The following is a 24,497-nucleotide window of genomic DNA, read 5'->3' on the forward strand; positions in this document are numbered from 1 at the left end:
GCATTCAATATGATACAAAATACAATAGTAGGTAACATTTAATGAAAGAAATAGAACATGACTAAATGATCAATATTTGTGATGCAACAATTATTATAGTAGATGCAAAACAAAAGTTCCTTCTTGACCAAACTTACGAGCATAAATTCTATGAAGCAATAATGAATCAAAGAATACATAGTAAATCCATAATATTTAATTATAATTAAAATGATAACCAAATAAAGAATTGAGTTCCAACTTGACATCACTTTCCTTTTTCTTATTTTCAAAAACAAAAAATAAGAACTTTGTTTCTAATTTATTTTTAAATTTTTGTATTATAAATATGTTTGATGTACCCAATTATTTATAAAAGCACAAATAGATCAACGTAGCTTAGATGGTAATAGTGGTAACAGAGGTAGTAGAAACTATAATGCAATAATAATGGTGATAGTGGTAGCAAAGGTAGGGGCATCGATAATGTGGTGATTGTAATAATGATAGTGATGATGGTGTGGCAAAGATTTTGATAGTGAGGGGGATGTGACAAAGATAGTGGAATAGTAGCGACAACTGTTGTGACAATACTGATAGCAGCAAAAATAATTATAATAGAGAAGAGGATAGTTGTGATAGCAGCAATAATGGTAAAAATTATAATAGTGATAATGGTAATGGAGATGATAGCAGTGGTGGTGGCAATAATAATGATGATGTAGGTGGTATCAATGATGATGATAAAAACATGAGTTTCTTGATTTAAACTAATGAAAGCAATAATTTCGTACCTTTATTTTTTTAGAAATAATGATAGTGATTTTTTAAAAATAGAAAATAAAAATCATAGCACCAAATATATTTATTGCTTTGATTCTATAATCCTATTTTGAAAGATAAAAATAAGTGATTGATTTTATGGCATTTTCATATTACATCCAAATATTAAGAGAAAATATTCACCATCAGTTTACCGAACATGGACCCTAAATGAATATGCAGAGACTAGATTTGCAGATAAATTTAGAGAGATGTAAATTATGGCTGAATATGAAATAAAACAACAATGACATGTTTTGGCATGCATACAGTACAAGGCATGTAACCATCGTGATAGTTTTAAGAGCATATTTTTTCCTCTTTTTTTTTTTTTTTTTTTTTCCGTAGATAGCATATTGTTTTCCTTGATGTTGCTCACTGAACCTAGCAGCCTGTGGGAGTGGATACATGATGATAGCTGAATTGATCAACAATAAATTATCATGATGGCTCCAAACAACAATGTTCTAGATAAAGAATTTTGATTTTTTTTTTTTTTTCAAAAAAATCCAACCACAATTTCCCAAACAGAACTGCATGTTAACCATTTGCTACCAAGTGCTGTTGCCAGATCATCTTTGCGAATGATCGTTAAACAACTTAATAGCAATTGTAATTAGATTCCCCACAACTCCACCGACAAAAATGCAAGTCAGTTGAAGCAGTATACTGAAATCAAAAATTAGCCATCAGAACCATGTTTGTGAAGGCATGTGTAGTTGTTCCTCTCAAGCTCCTGAAGCTCGACAACAATCAATTCACAACAATAATTGGGCAGGTAGGTGAAAAGTGGCAGCAGTTCCCATTATAAACCTGCACAAAGAGAGGAATATAAATTTCTGCTAGTTTTCATCCTCAAGGCATATTCTTTTCTGAGCATCACTCAGGATTAATTGTACAAAGGACCATTTCTTTTAGTGAACTTTTTCAAGCCAGCAAGCTTTTTAGGTTTCCATCAGAATCTTCAGATATTATGATGGTGTATCATGAAGGTGTATGCCCCACAGAGCAGCAGCAGGGCCAGCCAGAATCAATGAGCCAAAAGGGAAGACCAGAGTCACTGCTTCCAACATCAAGTTTGATGTCAAACTACTCTTTTCTTCCCCTTCCTCCTCCCCCCTTGATGAAATGATAGAAAGCTGACTTGTCAGCTTCTGAGACCTCTAAGACACAGCCATCACTAATCTCAGAACTTTGAAGATCAACTGACGTACCCACTTCAGTACTCGACATTGCTCTTCTCACCTATTTCCTTTCACATGCATCAAGTTTTCAGAGCTCTTATATAAGCACACAAAAAAGGAAGACAATACTATTGCAGAGAATAATGCATGAAGCTTGAGCAACCATATCCATAGAGTTATGCACAGCGAGAAGTAAAAACCAGCAATAATCATGAAGCATTATCTAGATATGTTTTGTTCGCTTTGTGAGTCCTGCATTGCCATCCTAAACAAGCCCCATATCTCTCATGGCAAGCACTTAAAGAGAGCAGACCTAGCATTTCCTTAAGATTTGAATATCTGGTTTACTTTGTAACATTGGAGAAGAACATGAAAAGTAAATGATCTGTATCATTCAATCAATTCATATGATCCCGTAGAACTGAATGACTAGATGAACTATAGAACAATTGCATAACACAATAAGTTATTTATATGATTCATTTCCTATTTTTATTGCAATCAAAGGCAGTCTCATACATCAAGGTCATTGAAGACCTAGTTTTGTTGTTCATGTGCTCCTTCCCATCATACATGTGCAAAACCTATGAAGTTAATCTTGTTTCTACATACATTTTAGTACATATGCCCAGATGCATAGCAAGTAAAGATATCGATACACACATTACAAGCAGTCCCATTAAGAATTCAATGAGTTTGAAGAGGCTCACTCTAACCAACTGTACAACTTGTAGACTACATAATGAAATTTGTCAGTCCTAATGAATGTTGAATAGGATGTATTCAGTAAGATCATTTCCATCAACAAATAGTCTTCAGAACTAATTCGAAGATGATCATTTTCATAAGATACCTTACATATGCCAAGTTAACGAAAAGGTAAAGAGCAAAATGGTTACACATACATGCTCTTGTTTGATCCCGCAATTTTGTTCAACTCCTTGCAAGAATGACAAGTTGATGTTAGCATAAAAATTGTTTTCCTTTTCCCTTTTCTGTGAGCAATAATATCATAATGTGCCACCACCAGGGTTTGAGCTCTGGACCTCCACAAGGACAAGCCCTTAAAGATAGCAGTGCCAACTAGTGGAGCTAACAGCTGTTGGCAACATTAGCATGAGATTTCAAATGATGCTCTAGAATGATCTATTGATCTTACTAATGAGTAGATGTAAAAATAGGGGAAGAGCTACATTTATGAAAGCCATTTCAGCCAATCTCCATATCCACATGGATGAGTGTATGTAAATAAAGCTCTTGCTTCTATTATGGCAAAGTTGAAGGAATTTAGGGTAATCTCTTCCAGAGTTGGCTGATGTTTACTTTCAAGAATGAGATACCAAGCACATGGAAGAGGGTATCTAGAAGAAGTTACGATTAAATGAAAGGACAGTTAAATACAAGGATCAACAAAATGGTTACTTAAATTTGTAGGTTAGAGTGGGGGGCGGGGAGGAAGAGAGAATTGAAGTCAGTTTGGGTGGGGCAGGAGTGCTTAGGTTAGCAGCTTGTAAGGCATTCGATTGGAAAATGTGTGTCCAAGGCCCTTTAATATCTTTTCTGTTTCTGAACACAAGTGGGTGGTAGAGGGGTGGGGAAATTTTCTTTGCATCCCTTATTAGGGTTCATACCTTTCGACCCTGTTACAGTGTGTCAAGATAAATGGGATTATCAAGATTCAAATTTTTAACACGGGGGCAGGATACTCATCTTTGAATAACATTTGCAGAAGCTTTGGGGCAACCAAATGCCATTATAGGGAGGCATGTATTCAAAAGTCGAAACAAAGTCCCAGAGAGCGCCTACATGGTCATCTTGGAAAGAATCCTCTTGCTTACCTTGATAATTGGGCAATCAACATCAAGAATCTTGTAGCAGTACAAATTTCAACCTTCAATCATGGAACACAAGTTCCTAGAGTACAAGGAGGTGCTTGTTTATCATCCAAGGACAGTTCGTTATAACAGAACTTAGACAATGAGAATACATGGAACAGTCTTTATCTCAGACTGTAGCTCCAGATTCCATGAATGTCCTAATCTCACAGAGAGATACTTCTTCCCAAATCTAGATCCACAAGATTTTTAAAACACTTGTACAAGATTTTTCAAATACATGCAATTTTTATCTTCCTTTGCTTCACTTATTTGCTCATCACATATTTTTATCTTTATCATGCCAATGCTCTATCATCACCAGCAGCATCTAGGAAGCTCCTAAAAGTTGGCCCAGAGAAAAACTAACAAAGAAGCAGCATGAGGCTTACAACAAAGCATAACCACTGTACCATATCAGTGCCAAACCGGTACATGGTACAGGAGGAGTAATAAGTGCCAATATGCCAAACCAGCCCTATACCGGGTGTACCGACACAATAACAAAATGGTATCAGTGCAGGATTTGGTACCGAGATAGCAAACCTTGTTTACAACAATGCTCCATTTTTCAATCTCTAATTTCAGCAGACCTAATAGACCTCTATAAGATACAACACCTACCTGAAGGATTGCAAGGAATAGAGAGAATGGTAGATTTCAAACTATTATACTCAAAGTATGCAACCAATCATTCATTACCAAAAAACCTCCTAAACACCTGCATTTTACTCAAAAAACAACAGCAATTTCTAGGTATAGTCTCTCAAACATCCTTTAGTATCATATAGCCCAAAAATAAGCAATTTCACGTATAAGCATGTGAATGAGAATTTTGAAGAGCAATATCTGCAATGCCACATGTTTATTTTTTATGCATTTAAGAATGTTAATATCCAACACAAAAGCTTAAGCTAGGAGGTGATAGGGTGCAAAGTATATAAGACCAACAAAGGTCCCTAACCTATTTGATATGGGACTAACCCGTAACACCCTCTTACACATGTAGAGCCCGAGAGATAAAAAGGCCAAGAGAGGTAAAATGTGGATTAGTCATCCAAGCAATGGGACAGCTCACTCTATTACTAAGTTAGGCCCCATTTGGCATCGCTTTTGGGGGGCCAAGAGTGCTTCTTGGATGACTAGAATCTCTTTTGAGTGATTTTGAGGTTTTTGGTAAAAATTTTAACCAATACTCTTAAATAAATACTCAAGAGATAGTATTCGGAAATTTGCTGTATAACAGAAGACTAGACAAATTGTCTAAATAACAATGATCGAGTAATTTCCAGAAAGTAGTCAGATCCCTTTAGTTATGTCTTGATGCTTCAACTGGCATCCATTGGATGACAAAATTTTGAATCTTCTACTACCAGAACACATTCAATAACTGTTTGTTGAATTGATGAAGTTTAGAAAACACCATATGTGGTAGGAACAGTAATTCAAGTGAAAGCTGTCCAAATGTTAAACATTTAGTGGTAGAAGAATTACTATCTAAAGCCCAACCATATCTTTATAAGTCAATAATAGGTTGACACAGTTATCACATCAACAAGATGACTGACAAAATGATAATGCCAAAAAAGCATGCAAAGAACTAAAACAAGAAACATGTTTCATTTCAAGTCATATCAAAGACAATTCTAGCCAAAGTCCAGTACTCATCAATGCTTTATTATTATCCAAATATAACAGAAAACTGGTGAATCAATATATAGTCAACATGCCCTGTACAACACTTTGCTACCCTTGCACCTGATACAACTCCTTTCTGCAACCTCCATAGGGAGCTCCCTGGTCACTCGTCAAGAAATAATAAGAGGAGAGAATTCTAACTTTTTTATAACATTCACTTGTTAGAATTCTAACAAATGAAATACCATAACAACATTACAATTATACAACATGGAGGGAAAAAGATAATAGAATGAAACCTCTTCAAACAAGTAACATTTGAAACCAACTTCAGTTACACATTTTCACCCCTTGCATTCATCTGACTAAAACCCCTTGGATCGTTCACAACCTCCTAAGCAAGCCCAATCTCCAAACATATAACATCAGTAAAGCAACCATACCTATGTTGGTTAGAATTATGAATAACAAAAAACCACCATCATTTTCAGACTGCGTATTTCCATGAAAAATTACAGCCAGAAAGAAAATGAGATAATCAAGACCTCATCCAACCTCTAAATAAATAGGCAGAGTCAATATAGCTTCATTCATTAGAATTTTGAACAACGAATGACAATATCATTACTACAACTACAAACTAAAACAAAACTTACAACAGACAAAAGGATGACCGAAACAAACCTCATCCATCTCACGAATTTTCCAAACAATCCCCTTTGACTATGAACACACCCAAAAGGTCCAAGTTCGATCATCCATCCACGATAAACTGGTCTTCCTGCCCATCCCCACCGACCCGATTCTCACCCGGAACCATCCCATTCATGTGGTGCAAGCCCTGCATGAGATGGGAGTGGTAGGGCTGGTGGTGCTGATGGTGGTGGGGGTGCTGGTGGTGGCTTGCAAGCCCTGCACCGCCATCCGAGAGCCCACCAACAGAAGGGCAAGCAACCCATGGGGAGAGGATGCCAAGGAGCTGGCCAATGATGCTCTGCTGATCATGGAGGATCCTTGCCTGGATCTGCTCCATCTCGGCCCGGTGCTGGCTGAGAATATCCTCAACTCTCTTTCTCCACTCGGTCCTTCGCTCCTCCATCCGCTCCTCCCAGTCCCTCTCCTCATCCCTCCGCCGCCGCGCCGCCTCCTCCGCCTCCCTCCTCGCTTTCTCCCACTCCTTCTCCCTCTCCTCTTCCACCTCCTCATCCATTCTTTCCCGCTCCCGCCGCTCCCTCTCCCTCTCCTCCTCCCGCTCCTCCAGCCTCGCCTCCCGCTCCCTCAGCCGCACCAGCTGCGCCGCCAGCGCCGCCCACGCCCGCCGCCGCTCCGGCCGCTTCCTCCTCCTCTTCCTCGACCTCGCCGGCTGCATCAGAGGCGGAGGAGGAGGAGGATGCGGAGGCGGAGGCGCCTCCGCCTCCGCCTCCACCGCGGCGGCGGCGGCAACCTCCTCGTAATCGAACCCCTCCTCGTCCACCTCCTCCCCACCGCAGCAGTCGAATCCGAGCCCCAGCCCCAGATCGCCGTCATCGATGGCCGCCGCAAAGGACGGGACGGCAGCGGAGGGCGGAGGGGGAGGAGGAGGAGGGGGAGGTTCAGGCGGTTTGGCGGGGAGCGGCGCATCGCCGAAGACTTGCTTGTAGCGGAGGAAGTTAGGCCAGTGGGAGACGCCGTCGGTCCAGTCGATGATGGAGGAGGGATCGTGAGAGCCATCGGATGGGGAAGGGAGGGCGGAGATGAGCTTTTGCTTGACTAGGAGGTACTGGTGTCGCATGTTTTGGACCTTAGTGGAGGCGTCCTTCCAGGACCAGAGGAAGGGGTAGGCCACGGGGTCGACGGCGTGGTGACCGGCGTTAACGTGGGCAGCGATGGGCTTAAACTTCTTCTCCCGCGTCCGCATGCGGGCAAGGCTGCCGTCGGACGCCATCTCCGCATACTTGTCGATCAGCGACCGCTCCTCCTCCTCCGTCCACTTCTTCCGCTTCTGCGACGACGCCATGCCGCCCCGCTTCACCTGCTGCTCCGACGGACCACCGCACCGCCGCCGGAGGACGCCATGGAGAGGAGGGGAGGAAAGGCTCTTTGGATTCTTTTTTCCGGCCCGAATTCGATGGGATCGGGTTCCAGTGAATTAGGGGTCGGGAAAAGGGGAGGATACGGAAGTAGAGAACAATGAACATGTCCTTCGTCGGAGCAGGCTGATTTTATACAATCGATCATGATCCGGAAGGTAGATCGGACGGTGAACATAGACTTTTAGTAATTCGGATGGGACTGGATAAAAATTTTTGCAATTTATCGTGCTGAGTTCTGGTGTACGGAGATATCTTTGTCCAAGTAAGTATGAGTAAAGCTATAAAAAGGGATTCAGTCGAGATAATAAATTCTAGACATAAAATAAATAATTAATATAATATTTTATATTAAAATTTTTGTACATATATCTTTGAAAATATTAAATTTTACATGAACATCACCTCAAAATTAATATTTACATTTACATCATCCTATAATATTTATTTTGTATGTTTATCTCCTTTTTACCTTTTTTTTTTTTCTTTCATATATATACCAACTTCATCTCATATATATAAAAAACATGAAAAAAATTCAAACTCATTAACTAATATGATAGCTTTTATAATTCTATATTTATTAATTAATATCATAATCTCCTATAATTTGACTTGAAAAAGCATGTGATTAGATTGTGGTTATCCAATTTCACCTTCATGGATTATTTTCTCAACAGTATGCAATGGTTACTCCCAACAACAGCGTTGCATGCAAAGGCACTATTTGATTTTTGATACGATTAGATTTTTTAAAAAAATTTACAAAATAAGTTAAACCTCTATTTTTCAGCGTCATTGCTATCCAATGAGAAAATAGCTTTTAATAATAAATGCTCTAGGTTCGGAGCTAGTCGTTTACCATGTATATTCTTTGGTATTGAGTTACATTTGAATACTCTTGCAACGACCTTGAAAGATGGATTAATCAGTCAAGAAACGTTGGCTTTTGGGAAACAATTAATTAGCATGCTATGTTCTTTGGCCCCTTTGCCCCAACAATGTATGGGTAGAAAAGCAAGTCCTTGGAAAAGGATATGAGTCATACAAGAAATGAAGTCTCGAACCTTTAGATTATATATGATGGTGCATCTCCTTTGCATGTTTGATAGAATCTGGCAATAGTGGTCCCAAATCTTGAATCTGCTGGGATTGATCTACACTCTAAAAATCATGTTATCTTTTGTGAACTGATATAATAATATTTCAAGATAATTAACTAAAATATAAATACAAATAGAAAATGAATTGGAAAGGTACTGGCAAATTAAACAGGAAGAGGGAAAGAAACAACGAAATAGGGAATAATGGAGAAAAGAAAATGTATTGATAAAATAAATGGAGCGGCGAATAGCTCTTTGACAAAGGGAAGCAACCGACAACGATCTCCGACGATGGGAAGAGATCAGTAATGAAAGGAATTACGGATCAAGTTGCGAAGATAAGAGTATTGTATTTGTCCGACGGCGAGGAAAGCTTCAAAGGAGAGGAGAGCTCTAGTAGTGAAGAGAGCTCCGATAATGAGAAAAGCTTCGAAGGAAATAGGATAGTTAAAGGATTTAGGCAAAAAAATGATAGTGGCAATAATCTCCGGTGATAGAAAGCAATCTACAATGGGAGGGACTGTGACAAGGAGAGCTCTGAAGAAAAAAGGAGCAGCGAATGGATTTTGACGAGGATGATAGTGACAATAATCCCTGGCAATGGGATGAAATTAGCAATGAGAGAGAGTACAATGATGAGCGTTGAGAAAAGAAATAATGAGGAGAAGAGAGGGAGGCGGGCCGCTGATGGTGGAGAATTGAATCAAGGAAAAATCGATGTTTAAGGGATCGTGGAAATAAGGAAGAAAATCATGATCAAAATTACCAAATTCATCAGTTAGGGATAAAAAATATAATTTCAAAATCCTAATTGATTTTTTATTTAAATAACTATGGTTTTTATTAATGGCATTAGCAGAACCATTATATTAGGGATATTTGTGTAAAAACAGTGTTTGATGAGGGTATAGATGTATTTGATAGTTTTAGGAGGGTATTTATGTAAATTTAGATTTAGAAAGGTATTCATGTAAAAAAAAATTATATTTAATTAATGTATCTTCACAATAAAAGATTTTAGCTCTGAGTTTTCAATTATGTGCATCAAAAAGTTTTAGACCTGAATAATAACAGTATGGATAAATCTTTCTTTCTTTCCTTTCTTTTTTTTCTTCTAAAAAAAATGAGGAAAGTCATTGAGTAAAATTAATGTGATGTAAGTTCTATCAAGAGAATAGGCACTATTATGTTGAGAGGATTGCTTATCCTATAATTTGATGATATAATTATACAGAAAAAATTGAAGATTACTATAAGTCTACCTATATTAGATTCCATAAACACAAAAATAGTAATTAATGAAATTAGAACATAAATAAAACTCAGTATATTTTTTTCTCCAGATTAAAATAGTACTAATTACATTATCTAAATAAAAAAAATTAAAATAATAATTATAATTAAATATTTTTAATAGTGAAAATAGTTAGAGAATTGAAAACATACCAAAAATACTTTCTCAGTTTAGTTACCAACCATGTGTTAAAGTTTCAAAATACTTTAGAAATGTAGTTATCAATAATAAACAACTTTTGTTTAAAAATCTTTGCTAGCAAAAGCTATCGAAAACTCTATAAACAAAAGTTTTACTATCTATAATAAGAAATGAGGTCTTCCTTTCTTTGGAATTCGAAGGTGACAAAAGTGAATCCGATACATTAATCTCTTAGCTTCTAAAAGCGAGAACTCTAAGGCTTTCATATCTAGATGCCATCTTCGTATTAAGGTGCTGTTTGCCGTTCTTATTTCGTTCAACTGCACCAACGAACATGTTGGTTGATGGAAAAGGTGACAAGTCCAAAGATAGGGTATAGGTATACGAGCATGCTACCCATTAGAGCAACTAAAAAAAGGATAATTGAAGGAAGGATATGAAAGAAGTGTAAGTCCAGGTGTCTTGACTTGATCATTATCATATCTCTATTTAAAAAAGATAGAGTTGAATAGGGATAGAATGGATCTTCGACTACAATAATAGAGATTTACATTAATATTACTCTTAAAATAGAGTCCTACTAGTAAATAAAGTGTAAAATAAAATAAATTTAAAATAAGCTAAAATAGAATTATGATATATTTAATGTTGAAAGGTTCTTTTAAAATATAATCTTATTTATTTATATACAGTATAATAATTATAAAACAACTGTTGATCACAATATTCAGTAGTTCCTAAAGTTCACTCCTATGATTCCATATGTAGTATAACTATGAACTTGAGCACGATCCAACATCCTTCAGGCTATGACTCAAACCTATATGTTGATATTGATCATGGCCATGTCTTGATCCTTTAACATACTTATTTATACTATGGTTAAATTTTGTCTCTTTAGTCTATGTCTCCATATTTAGTGGGATTTACAATTTATCACAATCAAGCCTTATTAAGTTCGATAAGGATCATGTGACTTTTATTTGCTTTAACTCATGCTAATCTTATCTACATGATGCTTGCTCATAACCACCAGTTAGGCTATTGAGATATGATGCAAATAAGTTGCTTATTCCGTTTCTCCCTATATCTTATGCAAGGTGAACCTTGTGTTCCATCTCACTAACTTGATAGCTTTTCTTTGTGATAGTTTTATTTGGTTATGGAGCTTTCCTTCTCTTGCAAATATTTAAGCTCATTTTGATATTCTTTGCTTTGCTTTTGAATATTTGTAATTGAGGAAAACTTGCCCTTCTTTGTTCTATAAAAAAAATGTAGATTAGACAATTAAAGTAAATGATAAATATCTGTGTCCAATTTATTTATGGGAGATCTCAAGAGTCTTCAAACTTAATATTACCAAATCACCACCTCTCAATCACATAATTCCATCACATCTCTCGCTTCATACTCATCTCTATGTTCTCTTTAACTCATCAGATATATATGTATATATATATATATGTAGCCAAGTGAAAATCCAAAAACTCAACATTTAACAAACTCTAAACTTAATAAATTTTTAATCGTACTCAGCATAAATGACATAGGAGGATCCCTAGATCTATTGTTGATCACTCTGGTTACTTTGTATAAATTTGAATGGAGTTTGGAAGCAAGATTTCCCACATCCAAGTCTTAATTATGAACCAAATTTGTTTAGGAGGTTGTATTTTTTTATCCAGAGGAATTTGCAATTCATAGTAGTCAAAAATTGATTTAAGAGTCAAGATTTAGCTACCCAAATCAACATAATTTTATAATATTTTTAATCTTAAAAAAATCAACTCTTAAATTAGTGGACAGATCTCACTTGTATAAGTAAAAGTCTTACACCATAGTTTTACATCCTTGACTGAAAGAAAGTAAAAAGGCATTGTCCTGCTATCTATCTCTTTCAACTCAAAGGGGAATTCAACTCGCTTTTAGAGACTAGAACGTCCCTAGTATAAATAGAGAATTTGTAAAGAATTTTTTAAGTAAAGAAAAACAAATGAAAGTAAAAGAGCTTAAAATCCTACTTTCATAATTTCTATTAATTTCTAATATTTTCTATGTGAGGTCCAAGTTGAGCAAAATGAATGATTTCTTCTTTCTCCCTTCGACTAGGTCATGTATTTTAATGACTTCGAACTTTACCAAGCGAAGAAAAGATTAGCTAAAAGGTTATTAAGTGGTGTCATTGGCTTGCTTAAGTATCTAAGGCCTTCCTATTATGATTTAATCTAGATATGAACACATACTTGCATAAGCCCTCACATACTTTTCCTATTTAACTCGACATCCTTGCAAAGATAATGATTTAATCACAAATATCATAATTGGCTCATGATCAACCCAAAATGCCTTTGCTATAATATACCCTAGTCATGCATGAGGCGTGGGGTTCTTAAATAGTAATAAAATTTGTCATGACCCATGAACCCATCCAAAATGACTGGAAAAAAGGTTATCAGTTGGGATGCTTAAATAGTAACAAAATTTGTCATGACCCATGAACTCATCCAAAATGACCGGAAAAAAGGTTATTAGTTGGGATCCTTAGCCTTTAGTAACCAAACTCTCCTTGACTGAAATCCTTTGTAGACTAAACAAATAGCCGTGTGGGTTCTCATACCTATATAGTGTATTAATTTAACTTTCACTCATTGACAATATGAATCCATTAAAAATTATTTTACATTCCAAGGGCGGCCGTGGTCTCTCCCCGGAGGATCGTTGTAGGATGACGGACATTTTTATGGTACAGGGTAGCGATTTGATGCTAGTGTGAGATGGGGATTCTTGAATAGAATATTAGGATTTGGATCAGTCAAATACCAAGGGATCAGATATATATCTAGTCTTAATTAAGGACCCCAATTTGGATGGTTGTGATGTGAAGGGGTAAGGATTTAAGATGGTGAGGTTGGAATTGTTTTCTATGAGTAGGATACGTCACATATGGGTGCAAGTCTAGATTAGTATGACTTAAGCAAACAATTAAACTGAAAGTTGCTGAGATTAGATGCGACCTTAATGACTGCAAATCATCCGGTCAACTCATAAGATGACCTATTTCCCACTCGAATAGGCATGCTGGGATCCGTACGTAGAGGCTGATGAATGGGATTCAGTTAAAACTTGGATCCGATCTAAATTTTGGGTTGGATCTGGATCTCATATTTTTCGATCTGATTTGACTTGACTCAGTGCACATCATTCAGGTCTAATTGGATCAACAAAAAATAGACCCAAAGACCCAAAATACATAAACCTCATTCTCTTTCACTTTAAATATTTTTTAAATTGATTTCCTTTTTCATCTCAACAGCTAGATTTCCTCTTGTTTATTTTCACTTAGTTATATCTAAGATTCATCTTTCACTATTCATTTTGATTGATTCTTATTTATAATTCTCTCAAAAATATATATATATATATATATATATATATATATATATATATATATATATATATATATATATATATATATATATATATATATATATATATATATATATGACGAGAGAGAGAGCATGCCAGGCTAGAATCAGGTTAATCAGATTTGGACTTAGATTCGGTCAAATCAAACTCTATAATAAAGGTTCTATATCAATAATCCAAGTAATTGAATATGATCTATTACTTCAAAACTGCTTGCATACAAAAAATTATATGATTTGGAGATTGCTAACCTATGCATCAAGTAGTCAAAAATTAGACAATCTAAATATAATTGAATTAGATGTATTTTTTGATCACTTGATGTATAGATTAGAGATATTTAAATTATATGATTTTTAGTGTGCAAGTAATTTTAAGATAGTAAATCACATCCAATAACTTGTATCATCGATGTAGGATTTTCATTGTTCAAATTTGATCTGATCGAATCTAAATCAAAATTCGATCAATTTTATCCAAATCTCTCTCTCTCTCTCTCTATATATATATGTATTAAAAATTATATTTCGTAATATTAAGAACGAATCAATTGCTTAAATGAGACTAAATTTTCTAAAATAAAAATACAAGTATAAGTTAGGGGGGGGTGTGGGAGGTGGGGGTCCGAATTATTTAGCCCGGTGGGAACGCGTACAATTCCGGGACTTCAATTGAACGACGCGTCTCGCGTTTCTCCGCGGACAAGGTTAGACCAAATCCGACGTGGGCTTGGCGGCGTACACGATAGAACCTTACCAATTCTAAGCACATCCACTGAGAAGTCTTGATATCCCCATAGGATCATGGAAGTTTCCAAATCCAGTCAGCAACGTAACGTTCCACTGATATTTCCTTCATGGACTGGGAAATCCCCCCCCCCCCCTCTCTCTCTCTGTGTCTGTATGTATATATAAATATCTCTCTCTCCCCCCCCCCCCCTCGTTTCACGGTCTTTCTCACTCACTCTCTCTCTTCTCTCTTTCTTGCTTTCTTGATCTCTAGAAAGGATGCTGCAATACAATTTTGATCTGGAGCCTGATGCCTCGCGCTTCCTGCTGAGGACGAAGAGCTCCAACACCTGCAACCTCCGTCTCACCGCCTTCGCCTCCAGACGCTGCAAGAAACCTTCCATCGCCGAGGCCGGGATCTTCTTCCACCTCCGCCACAAGCGCCGGTGGCTGGACGACGACACCATCAACAACCGTACCCAGATGCATCTCTGCCACAAAAGTTTCTTTCAAGACCTGGACTCCCTGTTAGACTCCTGCACCGCGCTCGAGATCTTCGAAAGGATGCTGTTGGAGCTGGACTTGGGAGGCCTCGAGAAGAAGCTGGCCAAGAAGTGGGTGGAGGACGTGTCGAAGTTTGGGTGCATGGCGGCGATGGCGGCGTCGGGGATGAGGGCGAAGATGATGACCATGGTGGTGGAGTTTAGCGGAGTAAAAATTGAGACCTATCAAGACAAGGACATGATGGACTACGAGGAATCAGATGAGGAGGAGGAGGAGGAGGAGGTTTGCTGTATATGTTTTGAAGAGATGGATAAGATGGAAGAGGAAGTGGAGGAGCTGCCATGCTACCACTCGTTTCACATGCATTGTGTAGAGGAGTGGTTCCAGAAACAGCAACGGTGCCCACTCTGCCGATCTGAGGTACATTAGAATTACAGAGATGTTTCCAAGACATAGATGAAGATTTGAAGACCAAGTATTGGAGTGCAATATTTGTAAGAGATGCCATTGATGTACTTTAAAATATTTCCATCAAAAGATATGTACTGAAGAAACTTGTTGGTGATTTTTTTAGAATTTGGTTTCAGAATTAATTATTAAAATTAATTTTCTTGGAACCTTCTGTTTTTTTAATTATGCGCTTCATGTTCAGAGTATCGGTCGGAGACACATGCATGTGTCATGAAGCTTCAAACCTCATGGAGGCTTGGCTTCAGTCTTCCAACAAGTATTTGTGGACTTCTTTGTCTTGCAAAGAAAGTTTTATATGTGTCCTACACCTATAACTTAGATGGATAACTTGATTAAGAATGGCATAAGACTAATTTTAATGTTCTACACCTTTTAACTAAGATGGATAACTGGATCAAGAATGGCATAAGACTGGATGGCGCTTATTTAATATTAGCTTTATCAACCCCCGGATCAGGCCTTCCCACTCGCAGATGATGCCCCATGGAATCACGGCATTCTTATGACAGAGTTTGGGTGGTGAGAATTAAGAGTTTCCAGAACAACATTATAGGTATTTTTTTCCAATCATCATCACAGACTGCCCACATAGAACCAAGTAATGGTTTTGAGCCTTTACAACCTTCACATTTAATTCTAACAAATTAAAATATTAGAATTTGGAAAATTGTTGATCAGAACGGGATAAATCTTATTATTCCTTCACAAAAACATGGATTTACAGGATAAATCTTATTATTCCATCACAAAAACATCGATTTTACGGTGTATATCATTCATCAAAATAAACTTTCATGGAACAAAAAAATCAATTAATCTTCTGGGTTTAAGACACCCCAGGGCTGCAACCAGATTTTATTAACTGACCTTAAGAGTAGGCGTGCATAGACAAAAGGATAAAACACAAAGTTTAGGAGTAAGAGGCTCCAAATGCCGCCTTGTATTGACTAGTTGAAAATGGTTCAATGTGTTTCATCATCACCAGCTTGCCCTAATAGGGGCCTTTATACACAGCAAATTAATGGAGAAATATAAGCTATAAAACTACCTATATATGATGTAGATATAGACTAACCCCTGCAGCAAAAATATGGGTCAGTTGTACGTTGGCCTTTGGCCTGCTTGCACTATGGTGACTACTAGACAGATGTATCAGCATCTCCATTGTCAGACACCGATGAACCATGGATGCCTCTCTCATGCTCCCCATCACTACTCTGCAACTGGCTCTCAGGCTTCTTTTGTCTTCCTGCACCAAGCCTTTTCTGGTGTTCTGCAAAATAAAAGCATTTTAACGGTTACTGCTGCTAATAACCTCAGCCAAGCATCGCATGATCAGATCAGTATAAGTGAGCTCTTAGTTTTTTTACTCTTGTTGTTGATGGCATTGCGCGTCATCTCCAAGAACTCATCCCAATTGTACTGGCCTAGTTCTTTCTTCTCCTCCTCCGAGAGTTCAAAGTTGGGTTCTCTCCCGCACATAAAAGCTGCCCTGTAAACAAAGATCCAGTTTGCAAATTATTAAGCAACCAAGACGTCACTCTAGACATTATTCCAGAAGAGCTATACACAGGAAATGCAGATTAAGATGTAAATGTATGCATATAGCTAACATATTAAGTCATGGAAAAAAAAAAAGAGGGAAAGACAACCAAAATACCATGCACGAGGCTGTGTTACACTTACAAACTCCACAGCCTTCCATTATAAATGGGCTTGCCTAAACTGCGAACAATTTACACTTAATTGCCAGGACTGACAACCAACAAATGTGACCTGTAAAGCATTCTTATATTTTTATCCAGCATATTATGCTTTTTATCTGATATACACAATTCAAATGCCCATGTCTGAACACCTCAATCGATGCTCCAGAAGGAAGAAAATGAAGTGAGGGGAAAAAAATAACCTTATTGCTGTCAAGAAGAACTAGTAGTTACATAAGTAGATTCAAATTTGCCTCATGATGGTGCTAAAGCGTTATCCAAAGAGTGGCAGTGTCAAGCTGTACCTAGCTACTGTTCCAAACCACATCCATTTTGTGGTACCAGAGACCAGAACCTACACCCTACATAGAAAGTTCGAAGCACCACGGTTTGCTAATGCACTGAAAATTCCAACTTATTCTCATAATACCAATGTGCAAGCACATTATAAGTGCACGTTAGCCTTGCATCCAGATAAATACTAACTCTGATTGATAGCAGTTAGAAAGGCATTTAACTGCAGACAACACCACCACCTTCAAATTTTACAGAAAGTTGTTCCCATATATTTTCATCTCCCTTTATAACCACACCCCCCACACCTCCCCCCCCCCCCCAAAAAAAAAAGAAAAAAGAAAAGGAGAATAAAAGGACATTGTATGTAAAGATAAAAGACTTGTCCTGTACATTTCTGAATCAGTTACTTTTCAAGTTGTTTCCAAGTTGCTTTTGTAAATTGACTAACAAAATGTCACCCTTTTTAATTTACAGTGCATTCAGGGTATATTTGCATCTTATGTTATTATTTTATAACATTATGATTTCTAAATAATCAATAGCATGATCCATATAAAGTTAAAAACTTTATAGCAAATGACCTGTTTACTGCATTATTTTCAGTTTTTTTCTTAATTTTAACATTTCAAGTGTAATTTAGTGAGACAAGATTCCTATGCATTATCTAATCTGGTTTATTATGCTAATTTGGTTCTTCAAGTACGAGGATGTAGGGAGATGAATACTCTTGATGTGATTGTAAAGAATCATATACTTAAATAGCTGTTTGAGCTACAACTAAATAAAAGTACAAAAGAAAACATTTGTACAGTGATGCAACAAATTCAGACCCTAGTGTAATATGAATAAAAGCTCAAGAGAATGTGACAAACATGATGAAATTTAGGTGGGTGTCAAAAATAGAAGGATAAGATATTTCTTTTAGTAAATAAATGAAGCTTAGTAGTAGCACTAGTAGGGGGATTAAACAAAGGAAACCCCATGAAATGGTCAATAAAGCAAGTAGCAACCTGCTAACGAAAGGTTTCAGATCTATGATTTAGAGTCCAAAAATGTGGAGGTGAAGACTGAGTGAAGTGACCAACAAAGGCTTTGGAGTAAGTTGACAAGAGATTTGAAGACACGTTCCAATTCCAATGGCTCTATGCTGGATATCGGTCTCACCAAAATTTGATCCCTGGATTGGTAATGCTGTTTATGTTTATGGTTCTTTAGGAATACTAACTGCTGTCTCTTTCTTGCTGCACAGAAGCAAAAGGATATTGTGTAGGAACAATTGAATACCATAGTTTCTCCATTGCAGAAAGCTCTACCATATATAAATATATTACCAAAACCACCCATATCTCTTCCTAACTTTAGCTTCCCTTTCTCTCACCACTATCCTTTCTCTCACCACTCTCCATTCATCCATGCATAAGGGCCTTATTCAACTTAGCATATGTGACGTATGACAGTTTCAAAAATAACATGATCTGAAGTCAATCTAAAAGTTTCACTAGGTCTGTCAGATTCAGGAGGAGCAGTTGAGTTGAGTGACTTGAAAGAGTACCATCATGGACATTAGTATCCTTCTCCCCATATTCTAATGACAAAACTATCAACCTTTTGACAGTACCTTGTAATCCTACTTCATGATGTTCAGCACATATCATGCCAGTTTCTTATCAGCATGTGGTATGAGATATATATGCCAGCGCATGTTAGCGTGTGCCAAGCACTAGCATAGAATCGCATGTATCATTCCAAAGCATGGCTGGTACAGCACTGGCACAGAGCCTTTGACCAAATTAATAACATTTAGAAACCATAATCAAGTTCTCTAAATCTGCAACCAACAGTGTAGACTAATCTTCGAACTGAAGATATCAGAGGACTTTGGCTTCTGTGAAATTTGGTCATCACCAAATCCCTTTCTCTTACATTAGCGATAAATCTTTCACAGTTATAATAGTTGAATCACCATGCATTACTTCAGCTCGTTAGTCATACGCTAAAGGGGTTTTGGCACCCATTACAAGGTTGGAAATTTGGTTTCAGACTTTCAGGAGAAGTGTTGGCTAAAATATCTAATAGTTTCAATAGCTATGGCTCCAATATACACAAGTCTAACTAATTAACAAAATGTTAAAAGTTATAAATAAAAAATAAAAATAAGGAAAAATACCAAATCAATACAATGTGGAGAAGTGCAATAAGTAGAATATGCTGTTTTAATATATAATTTCAGCAATTATCTTTTCCAAACCTATAAATAAATATTTAAAGTTATAATAAAAAATAAATATTTAAGGTTATATTGAAATAGACAACTATAAAGATATAAAAAGAAAAAAAAATCTTATAAACAATAAAATTTCATAACATATGAGAACATATTCAAATAAATTCTTAGCTTAAAAAAAAAAAAACAAAAAATCTTGGTGTGACTAAGAGTCTTAGTGACACATAAGTGGTTTCATCTGTGGTGTCATGAATTAGAGAATAAGGGTGATACTGAATATAATCAATAACGATAAACAAAAGAAAATTAAACTATGGAGGCACAACAGTCAAATAACAATTCTCCTATGAAAACGTAATAACTAAGTTATGAAGTGTAAGAATGATCAACATAAAATTTGCTTCACCACTTGTATGTTTACACCAAATATACATACATGCTGAAACCTAAAGTTCCCCAATATCCAGCTCCTGTTATCCAATGATTACAATGTTGAAAAATTAAATTTCATTGGTATAACAATTATACCAAAAAGTTGGAGATTTCAATAAAAATAACTAGATCTTATTTTTTAGAAAGATTGCTTATTTACAAAAAGGAAAATCCAGGTTTAAGGAATTTCATCACCAAAAGAAATTTTCAAAAAGCTTAAATGACTAATACCAAAAATAGTTGAAAAACATTCTTTACAACAAATATCAAAATGTTTCCAAATCTACTTGAAACTCACAAAAGTGAATGTCAGTCATGATCAAAGGTGCTTCATAGAGGCCCAATTGTTCACCAACAAGAAAGACCTACCAGTCAAACAAAATAACAAGAAGAACCCCAAAAGAAAGCTAATATGCCTTATGTCAATTGTTGCGACCAAGGTTAGTCAATTTCTGCTAAAAAATACAAAAGCAAACTAAAATTATTAAAAATTTGAATAGGTTCTGAATGAATTTCTAGCAAAACCAATACAACTTGACCAAACATTTCCTTTAATGCAAGAACATTGTAAATTTATAATATGATCCAATCCTCTGCCTCGTTTATGTGGTCCTAAACAAAGATTTGAACATAGCACGGCCTATATTTTCTGGTTATGTGGAGGTCATCCCAATCTCATTTTAGTTCTTTATTCCCTTTTTTTCACTTCCAATTGCATTATTATTACTTTACCAAATAACTGTAAATCAAATGATTGTTAATTATTCTTCTCCTCCCTGACATACTTCACCTTTCTCTGTTATATATAAATAAAACTTTCAAGATGACTTGCTGCATTGCAGTCTTCACCCTGATTTACAAGCCAAAACTATGAGTTCCTGAGCTATCATCTACACTCTTGGCATTTGAAGAGTTTTATTCATGAGAAAGATTGACAAAATCTGCAGAACAAGCATCTGTTGATCTAGTGCTCGAAAAATATTCCTGGCAGTTTATTCAAGATACAGTGCCTGAGTGCAATAGCTGTAAGCGGAACAACAATAACTAAAATCAAGCTTAATAACCGGAGGTTGTTTTAGTGTCATGATAAGTTATCTTGTATGTGGGAGTATAAGCAGTCATTTTTACTCTTGCAATAAAATAGGTGTGTATATATATATATATATATATATATATATATATATATATATATATATATATATATATATATATATGTATGTATGTATGTACATGTACATATACATATATGTATATGTATATGTATTTCCACAGCTGCACTGAACTATTAAATACCTAACAGGAAGCTGCACGTGACATATTAAATTGAATAAGCCTTTAGTCCATGAGCGGGCAAAGTTTTGTACAAGTGCTCCTTAGGAAATGGAAAAAAAATTAAGATGTTGGTTGGAATACACTACCTTGATGCAATCCAAATCTATGTCATCACAAGCATTTGGTTGCTAGAGGGCAGACTCAATTGATACTGTCATAAATTTGAGAAAGTGTTTAAGATATATATTTTTTAATGTGTCTTAAACAGTTGTATTATGTGTGAACATCACACATCAATGAGATAGGTACACGTGCTATGTTTGAGAAGCTATGACCTAGAGTAAATGTGGACATTAAAGCTGTAGCCTGCGATGGATTGTTCCACACAAGCAGCATCTTCGAAAGATGCTCTTTCCACTTAAACATGCAATGAGGTTAAACATATTGAAAATGCAAAGAATGATAGAATAAAAGGAATAAATCCATGGGGGTGTACATCCACTTGGCAGCCATATACTTAGGCAGAATTGTGACTTAGAATTCATTGACGCCAAGCATAAAATAAGCTGACTTATATGTCTTGTGAGGGTTGATGGTATTAACTATAAAAGAAGACATCTAAGGTCAAAGTAGAGTTTGAATAGTTAGAAAAGTCTGACTATAATAACTGTAAAGTTATATAAGGGCTTCTCTAGGAGGTTTATCTATTCATGAAATAAAAAACATATATATAGTTGGCATCTTTTTTACATCTTTTATCAGTATATTGATTGATCAAGTGAGGTCTTCTGACCAACTAAAATGAGTTATCTGCTTGTTCATTACATAGCAATTTACTGATGTAATCATTTGACTTGTACAGTGAAAATCTGACTAGTAAGATTATCGGGCTTGGGAAAGGAGCCCAAGTCTGTGAGTAGGAAATGACTTTTGCGTTGGTATGGTACAACGTTTATATCTGCTGTGAAGCTAATGAGACCATCTTATTAATGTAGTAAAAGAATTTGTTGCTAATTCAGGGCTTCCTAAATAAACTTTTTCCCCTTGTTAAGATTAACAAGGAATAGATATTTTCCCAGGGTGATCGCTCCTAGGGTTTCCACAGAGAAGACTACTCCGTCTAAATAGTCCACCAAGACACATTTTGCAGCTTTGCTGCTGTTATTTATCTTTTTGTGGGTCAACAAGTTCCTTAAGGTAGTTTACATGAACCTCAACCAAAATCTAAACTATAGATCCTTAGTCCACCATTTGAGACACATTCATTCACTCCCAACAATATGTCACTGTTTTTATCCACCGATATTAAGTTCTGATGCCTAAACTATTTAAGTTTCCTACCTTAAACATCATCCAGTCAGGGTTAGCCCTGCATCAAGTAATCAATGGACAATGGATATTTGCAAAGATCAGTGATGTTAAAAAATATGGTAGCTGGACTTGACTGGTAATGAAGTTTAGGGCCTGCTCTCAAAAGAACAGCAACAAAACAATTATCCTTTCAACACTAAAGAAAGGATCAAAAATATCCATTGCAGAACTTTTTGTATAAGTGCAAGTTTCATTGCAAGAAGCAGATTTTCTAAAGCAATTTGAAATTGGAGGTAATCAAGAAAAACACAAGTAGTGATACTCATGGATGCAAATCAAATTTCAGGACACCAGTGGAAATGAAAATCCCATGGCAATCACTTCAATTAGTGTGTGCAAATACCTGTCATACAGGCGGGCTGCTTCTTCTTGTGATCCAACAGTGCCCAGGTGGATTTGCTTCTTGTCAACTTTTATGGCTGCCTGCCATTTCATATTCTTGAAATAAACACCCCTCATCATGCATGGTTCTTGGTCTTCATAGTGCTTTCTCCTGTGTCGCTTCCTGCGTTTGATTTGTTTGCCTGCAAATTGAAAGAGCACTAGCAAAACCTTTAAAAAGAAGGCAAAACATTTATTATTAATAGCAATGGTGGAGAATTAAGATATTAGCTTTCTTTTCAGATTACTTTCTTCTTTCTTTTTTTAAAGAAATTTTCTTTTTTTTTTTTTCGGGGCATAAAAGTCAATAAAATCAAGGCATACAGGTCGACAAACTCATTACTAACTAAATGAACTAGAAAAAGAAATAACAAGATTAATTTGTTTCTTCAAAGCAATAGTGTGCCCCAGTCAATTCAAACCAAGGTTTGCCATACCGTGCCGAACCGGCCGGTACACCCCATCTCGTACCGGACCAACGGGGAACCGGCACGATTCGGCCGATAAAATCGGTACACCGACGGTACCGAAGAAAAAAGAACGAAAAGTGAGAAAGAGAGAGAGAGAGAGGGGAGGGGAGGGAGGAAGGTGGGAGCCGTCGGAGGCCAGCGATGGCCGGCTGCGACCGTCAGAGGGCTTCCGAGCCCCGTATCGCCCGATAGGACATTCAAGAGAGCAAAAAAGAGAGAGAGAGCGCTCGGAGGGGGGGGCGGAGAACCTACCGGACGGACGATGCCTGCGTTGCGAGGCTCCCGATGGCCGGCGAGCCGACGCCGACGATCTGAGGACGGTCGAGCGGGCGGAGCCCCCGAGGCTCTCAGTGGCCGGCGAGCCAATGCCGACGGCCTGAGGGCGGTCGAGCGGGCGGAGCCCCGGCTCAGGCCGTCGAGCGAGCGGAGCCCCGGAGGGGCTCCGCCCCCTTCTTTTTCGAAACAGACGAAGTCTGTTTCGATTTTTTCTTTTTTTTTTTTATTTTAAACTTATGAAGTCGGCAATTGGGTTGCCGACTTAAAATTTTTTTTTAAAAAAAAATAAAAATCGTGAAGCCGACAAATCGTTTGCCGACTTCACTTAAAACCATGTTTTTTAAAAAAATTTGTGAAACAGGGGCGATGCCCCTGTTTCACGCCTGCAGCGCTGCGCGCGTGGACTGCGCCCTCCGACGGTCACGACGGCCAGTCGGAGGCCGTCCGGCCGCCCCGCCGGCTCCTTCCCCTCTCTCTTTTTTTTTTCTTCCTCTTTCTCTCTCTCTATTTCTCTCTTTTTTTCTTCCGGTTCGGATCGTCGATTTGGTACGGTATGAAATCATACCGAACCGTACCACCGGCCGGCCGAAACGGCCGACAGTACCGGTTCAGCATACCTTGATTCAAACTGACAAATTGAATCAATGCAAGTTTTCCCTTCTCTTTCCTTCTCTTCATCAGTCCAGCATATGCATATATAGCAGAAAGAGGAGAATGCCAAATATCAAGGACACGCTGTAACCGCAGAAGTCAAAAAACAAAAGTTTGACCATGAAGTATCATCCACAATGAATATATGAACAACAAAACTCCTAGTGATGATATGTTCCTTAAG

The 24,497-nt window shown here is 37.1% G+C and overlaps 2 protein-coding genes across 5 annotated transcripts in view; both read right to left on the bottom strand.

The window, feature by feature from the left end:
• Positions 1-1,384: 1,384 nt before the first annotated feature.
• On the bottom strand, positions 1,385-7,671 carry LOC105038859 (uncharacterized). Of its 2 annotated transcripts, XR_003799852.2 has the most exons (2): positions 6,182-7,671; positions 1,385-1,614 (listed from the first exon to the last, which is right to left on the bottom strand). XR_003799852.2 is itself a non-coding variant. In XM_010914773.4 (1 exon), the coding sequence occupies exon 1, from the start codon at positions 7,491-7,493 to the stop codon at positions 6,252-6,254; it is 1,242 nt and encodes a 413-aa protein (XP_010913075.2). In that variant the 5' UTR covers positions 7,494-7,671; the 3' UTR covers positions 6,056-6,251. The 2 variants fall into 2 exon arrangements, 1 of the variants encoding a protein (XP_010913075.2); XM_010914773.4 differs by lacking the exon at positions 1,385-1,614 and having other exon boundaries at positions 6,056-7,671.
• Positions 7,672-16,142: 8,471 nt separating this feature from the next.
• LOC105038860 (ethylene-responsive transcription factor-like protein At4g13040) overlaps positions 16,143-24,497 on the bottom strand; it is a 43,405-nt gene continuing 35,050 nt past the window's right edge. For all 3 annotated transcript variants that reach the window (XM_010914776.4, XM_010914775.3, XM_010914779.4), the window contains exons 5-7: positions 22,879-23,059; positions 16,604-16,725; positions 16,143-16,506 (exon numbers count right to left, since the gene is read on the bottom strand). In XM_010914776.4, the coding sequence (XP_010913078.1) occupies positions 16,373-16,506; positions 16,604-16,725; positions 22,879-23,059 (437 nt within the window). In that variant the 3' untranslated portion in view covers positions 16,143-16,372. The remainder of the gene's footprint in view (positions 16,507-16,603; positions 16,726-22,878; positions 23,060-24,497) is intronic.

This window comes from Elaeis guineensis, chromosome 1, assembly GCF_000442705.2.
Source record: "Elaeis guineensis isolate ETL-2024a chromosome 1, EG11, whole genome shotgun sequence".
NCBI classification, from domain to species: Eukaryota; Viridiplantae; Streptophyta; class Magnoliopsida; order Arecales; family Arecaceae; genus Elaeis; species Elaeis guineensis.